We start from the raw sequence: 8,342 nt of genomic DNA, 5'->3' as shown, positions 1-8,342 counted from the left end.
AGGGCTGCCATAACGAATTATCACCAACTGGGTGGCTTAAGAAAATGAAAATTTATTCTCATAGTTCTGGAGGCCAGAAGTTGTAAATCAAGGTGTTGGCAGGGCCACCCTCTGTCTGAAGGCTGGAGCAAAGATCCGTCCTCACCTCTCCCAGCTTCTGGTGGCTTCCCTGGCTTGTGGCCACAACACTATCTTCATGTGGCCTTTTCCTCTTGTCATCTCTTCTCTCACAAGGACACTTTGCTTTTGGATTTATGGTCCCCCCTGGATAATCCAGGATGATTTCATCTCAAAATCCTTAATTATATCTGCAATGACCCTTTTGCTACATAAGATCACATTCACAGGTCCCAGGGGTTAGGATGTGGACATCTCTTTCGGGGCGGGGGGTGTGGCACAATTTGACCCACTACACTAAGCGAACTCTGGACGTCCAGGTCTTTCTAAAATTTCAGGTGCTTGAAAATAGACAGCAAATAGGGGTGCCTGGGTGGCTCAGTCATTAGGCATCTGCCTTCAGCTCAGGTCATGACCCCAGGGTCCTGGGATCGAGCCCCGCATCGAGCTCCCTGCTCCACGGGAAGCCTGCTTCTCCCTCTCCCACTCCCCCTGCTTGTGTTCCCTCTCTCGCTGTCTCTCTGTCAAATAAATGAGTAATCTTTAAAATGAAAAAAATAAAAAATAAGTGAGGAAACTTGCTCCTTTTGCTTTATATACCATTTGGAAGACACCTGGCATACACCTCAAATGTTAAGAATCTGGTGCAAGCGTGCCCCATGCCAATTGCACATGGGTAGGCAACTTCAAAAGTATGTTTTCCTAATTATACTGTTTACACCTGATTACACACATACAACTGAAGAGTCACCTGCTTAGATACACTGTGCTTTCAGAAGCAAAAGTATACAAATACTTTTACACAGATTCCAGGTTATAATGTTTTGGCAGAAACCGTCTGTTTAAAATGTAAAAGCAAAACAAGCAAGCCAGCCAGCCAGTCTCACACTAGTTGTGCGATCTTGGGCAAATTATTTATAAATCACCCTGTGTTTCAGTTTTCCCATCTGTAAAAGAGTTTAATAATATCTACTTCATAGGGTTATTATGAGGATTAAATAGTTTAGTATTTGTAAAGCATTTAAATAGTGCCAGCACATTGTAAGGGCTTTGTTAAGTTTTATCACAATTTTTTTAAAAGTCTTCATTAGAAATTGCACTAAACAGGGGCGCCTGGGTGGCTCAGTCAGTTAAGCATCTGCCTTTGGCTCAGGTCATGATCTCAGGGTCTTGGGATGGAGCCCCACGTCATCGGGTTCCCTGCTCAGCAGGGAGTCTGTTTCTCCCTCTCCCTCTGCTCCTCCCCCTGCTCATGCTCACTCTCTCTGTCTCTCAAATAAATAAATAAAATCTTAAAAAAAAAAAAAAGAAATTGCACTAAACATTGAAGAGATCATTTACAAACACATTCAAAGCATGCATATCAATTAAAGTTCTTGGTTGCAAGTAACAGAGATGCAGACAAAATTTTTTTGGAAATGAATGGGAAGGGCTACAAGATGGCTGGAACCAAGAGAGGCTGGGCAGCAGAGGACAGAGCCAAAGAGACCTGCAAAGAACATCACCGAACCATTCTGTCCCATTGATTTCCAATTTAGAAAGCAGAAGGTAAAAAGAATACACAAAACTAACGATTTTAAGTGAAGCTTTGGACTTGTCATTATCCACCGTGTCCTTAGAAATAATAGTAAAAATAATCTTACTTTTTATTGGGTATGTAAGCATGTGATGGAAGGTCACCTATTAGAAGGTCTCTAGAGTATCTCAATCTAAACTAGCTATCAATAGCTCCTGGACTTTGAATCTTAGAAAGTTTCTCTCCTTTCTAGCTTGAAAATCTTGCAAAGAACTCAGATTGGCCCAGCTTGGGTCAGACGTGCACCTCTAAAGTAGTCAAGTGTGGTGAGGGAAGATCCCTAAGAAACCACTTGGCTCCTGCCAGAGATACAGTTAGCAACGGAGGCAGTTACTCCAGAGGACAGAATGCCAAGCAGACATTGGCCCCACTGAGCATTATACACTCACACCCTATCTACACTGAACGTAAGAACTGATGGGAACTAATTCATGAAGAAAATCCATTATTTGTATACACACCAGTTCTAACATGGCTAAGAGAGAGGAGTGACATGAGTAGAGAAGAGAGAAAATAGGGCAGGACAGAAATAAGTAAAACAGAAAAACCAAGGAAGGCATAACCACCTCCTAGAGTGACAAATCACAAGAAAACAAGCCAATATTTGCTGTGAATGTATTTTTCTGGTAAAGGTTGTAAAATATAAGGTGTAAAGACCTAGTCCAAATGCTATCAGAGCTATCTGATGATCTGTGACGAACTGGATGCTGTATGGTAGTACTGAAGGGTCCCACATGGAAGACTAAATGATTTATAAATTTATAAAGAGGCACAATTTATAAAGAGGCAGATAAAATTTTAAAGTTTTCCCACATTAAGGGTTAAAGTTTCCTCAGGAAAACATTCAATTAAGCATATAACACCCTTTTCCAAAACAGTGTGACAAATTGAGGCTTTTTCTTTTTTTTTTTTTTTTTAAGATTTTATTTATTTGAGAGATAGAGTGAGCAAGAGAGAGAGCACAAGCTGGGGGGAGAGGCAGAGGGAGAGGGAGAAGCAGATTCCCCCGCCGAGCAGGAGGCCCGATGTGGGACTCGATCCCAAGAGCCTAGGATCACGACCTGAGCCGAAGGCAGACGCTTAATGACTGAGCCACCCAGGTGCCCCACAAATTGAGGTTTTAAGTATGAAAGGATATGGTGACATTTCTAAAGCATGCTTCCCAGTTGGAAGGGAGACTTGGAAGGAGGGTCTGTTTGCAGCCAAGCAAGTGGAAATTGCTGGCATACTGCTATTTTTTTTTTTTCCCTTCACAATTCATAGACCAAGTTAAATTCCCTAAGTACTATAATAAATATACCTATTCAACTTTGTTTGACTAAGTGCTTCTCAAATATATTTGATCAGGGAACCATTTTTATTATGACATCTATTTGTATCCTAATACAAGGAAGAATTCCTTGGAAATCCCAAGGAACTGATGTTCTAAGGGACATACTTTGAGAAATGCTAAGTGGCAAATAAATACTGCAGTTCTAAGGGTGACGAGTTGAAAAATAGTGATCTATTTGTGTCTCTAAGGAAATAAATAAGTGATACATTACTTCTCACATGCTCTTGTTATAGAATGAGTATTAAGTGCAGAAATCTCATCTACCTTTTTTACATACCTTGATGCAAAAATGCTACAAGAGATTACCATAGTATTGAAAACACATACCATAACAATCCCACTTCAAATCATTTTACAAAGGATGAAAAAAAGTAGATATATAAAGAATGACTCTGAAAAGGTGAGAAATTACCAAATTCTCTCTGTTCTCTTAAAGGAGTCCTCAGAACTGCCAAAAGGGGGTCCACTCCAAATGACTGAGCCGATTTAGCTCACTTCCTTCAGCCCCCTGGATCAGATGATGTCTAGGATTTATCTAAGAGGAGCTCCCCAGGTCCCCCCCAGGAGAGCTGGAACCTTGCAGAGCTACTGCCTCTATCTGGAGACAGCCCCCCCCCCCCGCCCCCATAACTCTTCCCCCACCCCTGGGCCAGCTCCATCAGAAATCACATTTTTGATGGCAGAGGTATGTATCAAAGGTGGGGGAGCAAAGGAATCCTTAATCTACTACAACAAGTGTACAAAAGTAGGGGGTGGGGATGGGGATGGGGGACATATATGCTCCTAATATGTGAGTTGGCTGAAATTGGAATGAGTTTTTGGTAAGAAACAATATTGTGAGTGATGAATAGGTATCTAGGTATGTAGTCCAGCTCTATCATTGTTAGGTCATTTTACGGGAATTATTATGAAAATATATTACTATTTAATAACATTATTTCCCCCCAAAATAAAAAAAGCATTTTATGTTCTAAATAGTGCACATTAAATATAATAATACAGAGAACTAAAACACTGATTGATTATGGATAGACTGCAGTTAGTTTCTGAAGTCCTTGGAGTATCCTCCAAGATTTATTCATGGTCCCTGGCTTTTTTGTTCAGTATTTTCTCAATCTGATATGCACCCTTTAATTCTTACAGGAATTCCTAACTGAAGCAAATGTTAACCAGCAAATGTCTTAAGTTTTGATTTGGAGATCTGGTATTAACAGTTAGAATGAAAAAGTGAATGCCTTAAACAGAAATATATTTAAATCATATTTATTTTTTCTGCTAATATAAAAATATGCATTTCAAAACACTTTAAGATATTTGACAAGCTGCAAAACAGAAAGGGCCCCTCTAGCGAACTGTTTCCAAGCGAGTCTGAGGCATCTAGTAAACAGTGTAGCAAGGTCAGCCTGTGGCCGCAAGTACATAGTCCTGTTTTATAAGCGCATACTGACTCAAAACAATATTAGGAAAAGATGTGCTTCGAAGAACAAAATAAAGGTAAAGCACTGAGCATCTTTTACAATGCCATAATAAAATATTCATTAATCCCTCAGTGTGAAAATCTGGGAAAAGATGGAAGGTAAAAACAGGTATAAAAGGAGCTAAATGGTTAAGTGTTTATAAAGTCAGTTTTCTCTGACTTGTTTAAAAACAGATTAAAAATCCTCTGAGACAATGTGAAAGTTCATGGGTTTTATATCTGCCAATATCATCACCGGCTAACAGCAGCTTCTTAGTTGTTGATAGAAATTTTATATTACAGACTGATGCATGTGGTCTTATAGTGACATCGATCTTTCTTTTCTGACAATGGCGCTGTCACTGGTATATCATGAAGTACTATTACACACAAATTATAACCACACTTCATCACAAGCAGAAATTAAGAAAGCACATTTTGCCAAACTGATTTTCGAATCTTCTAAATTGTATTTGTTCACTCACTTGCCAATTTGAAAAACAGAGTAATTTGTAGAGGGCTTCTTCATCATTAATGTGAGTTAGTAATGCTATAATTTAATTCAAAGCAATTGTTTTTTTAAAATGAGACTCAGACCAGCAAAGCTTAACATCAGCCAAAATCCGACGGGCACACAGTGGGCAAAAGGCCAACTCTACAGTGATATATAAAGGTCACTTTATGAAAAATCCAAATAAAAATTACCCTTAAAATATTTTGTCCGTTAGAATTAGTTTACAGATGGAAATTTAAATTAAATGAGAGGACTCTAGTCCTTTGGGCTAGAATCTTACAACCAGAAAGATAAGCAATGTTAACAATCATTTCTGTGATATGGTCAGAAGGTTAACCATTGACTTCAAGAATTCTGTTGAAACAATACATGATAAAAGGTATGGGGGTAATAGATAGTAAGTCTACAATTAAAAATTTATCCTTTAAAAAATTTTCCCCTGAACTAGACACAAATACCAAGCATTTTCTACCTTTCCATCTCCAGAAATTCCAATGGGAATCCAGAAATGAAAAAAAAAAAAAAACGAGTGAAGGTCAAACCCGCACCTGGCTGATACACGATGAACACCCTGGAAACAGCGCTAAGACGGTATTGGAGTGCACTGAAGGAAAACAAACACCTGGCAGCATTGGTTTCCACTGAAGCTTCAGGAAGATTGTCTTTCTAGTGTTATGATTCAGTAGTTAGAACTACTTGCAAAAGCAGTGCTGAGAGTTGATAAATATTTACGGTGCCACCTGGTGATGTCCTCCCGAGTTTCGCCATCATTGCTTTTGGATTGATCAGGAGCCCCCACGGGAGCACATCCTCCTTTGCATGTATGGGGAGTTGCAGAGTTGGTGACCAGACTGTTACAGGTGCTCTGAAACATCAGTGAGAAGAGCTGCCAGCTACAGGAAGAAAATGCAAATGGAGTAAGTTTACTATGCTTTTCCACGATAGAACCACTATTTCACACGTACAAGACCTAAAGAAAATGGAAGCTCCTTTATTCCAGACACCCTGTAAATTCAGAATTCCACAAAAAATTTTCTTTGTAGGAGCAGAATATGCTGTATATCAATATCCATTTTCTTACTGAATCCTCGATAAGAGTTTGGCTTAAAAGACGAACGAGAAACAGGATCCAGATGTTGAATGATGGCTTCGGTAACATCATATGAGGTGGCTTTTGGGTTTGCCACAGAGTTCAAGTTTCTTTGTTGTGAGCAGGTGTGCCAGGCCATTGAGAAACACCAGGACAATGGTCATAGACATGACAATCACGTACTGGCTGATGCTACAGAAGGAGAAAAAGAAACATGTTACGGGAAGAGAGAACATATGTGGGAAGGAACATAAGATCCCTCTAAATAATGTTTCTAAATGTACACATAAAATACACATAATTACAAAAGATACCAATGATTTTTTCAAGTTTGTTTATTTATTTATTTATTTATTTATTTATTTATTTATTTATTAAGAATTTTATTTATTTATTTGACAGAGAGAGACAAAGCGAGAGAAGGAACACAGCAGGGGGAGTGGGAGAGGGAGAAGCAGGCTTTCCGCCGGGCAGAGAGCCCGATGCGGGGCTCGATCCCTGGACCCTGGGATCATGACCTGAGCCAAAGGCAGACGCTTAATGACTGAGCCACCCAGGCACCCCATCAAGTTTATTTATTTTAGTAATCTCTACATCCAACATGGGGCTCGAACTCACTACCCTGAGACCAAGAGTCTCCTGCTCTTCCAACTGAGCCAGCCAGGCATCCCACCAATGATTTTGAAATAGATACCAAATGTTAAAAAAACAAATTTGTTACAGAAGTAGTGATGAACATAAATGGTATTTTGAGATCTCTCCAACAACTGTAATATGTCATGAAAATATCTGAATGATACTGGCAGGGCCTGTGTGTTTGTCACCAATATAAGGTCACTGTCCCCAGGTTTAAGTATTCTGACATTCTAGAGCAGGCCATCCTATGCTTTGACAAAAGTTAGAAGTACTTTAACAGAACTACCAACCACACACACACACACACACACGTTACCCAAATTCAAATTCAGGGAAGTAAAAGTTTTATAGTCAAGGCATCTAAACAAAGGTAGAAGGATACATTTCTTCATTAATCTCCAAGTCAAAGCTACTGTCTCCCAGACTTTGCTCTTTTAGACCTTTTATCACTTTTAATACTTTATTTTTATTTATTTATTTTTAAAGATTTTATTTATTTATTTGAGAGAGAGAATGAGAGACAGCACAAGAGGGAAGAGGGTCAGAGGGAGAAGCAGACCCCCCGCTGAGCAGGGAGCCTGATGCGGGACTCGATCCCAAGACTCCAGTATCATGACCTGAGCCGAAGGCAGTCGCTTAGCCAACTGAGCCACCCAGGCGCCCACTTTTAATACTTTAAATTACCTAAAACACTCTTAACATTTTAAATTACTTTAATATAAATAATATTAAATATGACTTGATTTCTTAATAAGTTTCATAAAACCAGTAGGTAGGTGGCTATCCTCAAATTTAGTAGAAGTCTATCTATAAAAGGTATTTCACAGATCACTTATCTCTTTACAGTGGCCTGAAATCACAAACTTTGGGCTCATTTAAGCCAACATTATTGGTAGGAAACAGTTGTGAAGCTCATCATCTTCAAGCAGTGGAGCCATAAGCCATTCAGCTTGTGGTATTTTCCATCAATCAAGTCTTGGTATCATCTTAGCATAGCAGAGTTAAAGGAGCATCCAATTTCAACTTGAAATGAGTTTAGCTGTTCCCACTCTTCCCTTCACTATTTTGACATTAGGTATTCTCAAGGTGCACATGTGTGATGGCAGAGGGCCAGGTCTCTGTGCGGAGGGGCATACAGAGGCACCAGGAGGGCCTGTTCAGCCTGTACAAGGGGTGCTGAAAGGCTAACTGTACTTTTCAATCAGGGTAACGGGCAACAGAAGTAGGTCATCTCTGTCACATGCATTGGAGAAGAAAAAGTTTGAGAATCATTGATTTTTTTTTTTAAGATTTTATTTGTCAGAGAGAGAGCACAAGCAAGGGGAGCGGCAGGCAGAGGGAGAGGGAGAAGCAGGCTCCCCACTGAGCAGGGAGCCCCACAAGGGACTCGATCCCAGGACCCTGGGATCATGACCTGAGCTGAAGGCAGCTGCTTAACCAACTGAGCCACTCAGGCATCCCGAGAATCACTGATTTTAATAAAGCTTAGTATTCATTATAAGAGTAAAAGCATTTATGGCACTTGTTAATTACATTTAGGAGGATATTAAGATAGTATTGAACATAATGAGAAGTTATCATTATATCTAGAGAGAAATGATACTTTAGTTGTCATTTGTA

At 39.6% G+C, this 8,342-nt stretch overlaps 1 protein-coding gene across 5 annotated transcripts in view; it reads right to left on the bottom strand.

The window, feature by feature from the left end:
• Positions 1 to 4,276: 4,276 nt before the first annotated feature.
• PIGN (phosphatidylinositol glycan anchor biosynthesis class N) overlaps positions 4,277 to 8,342 on the bottom strand; it is a 109,835-nt gene continuing 105,769 nt past the window's right edge. For all 5 annotated transcript variants that reach the window (XM_034996201.1, XM_034996199.1, XM_034996198.1 and 2 more), the window contains one exon: positions 4,277 to 6,278. In XM_034996201.1, the coding sequence (XP_034852092.1) occupies positions 6,155 to 6,278 (124 nt within the window). In that variant the 3' untranslated portion in view covers positions 4,277 to 6,154. The remainder of the gene's footprint in view (positions 6,279 to 8,342) is intronic.

Source organism: Mirounga leonina, unplaced genomic scaffold (assembly GCF_011800145.1).
Source record: "Mirounga leonina isolate KUSES-001 unplaced genomic scaffold, KU_Mleo_1.0 Mir_93, whole genome shotgun sequence".
Lineage (NCBI taxonomy): Eukaryota > Metazoa > Chordata > Mammalia > Carnivora > Phocidae > Mirounga > Mirounga leonina.
The sequence above is the reverse complement of the archived record's forward strand: the minus strand, read 5'-3'. Positions and strand labels throughout refer to the sequence as shown.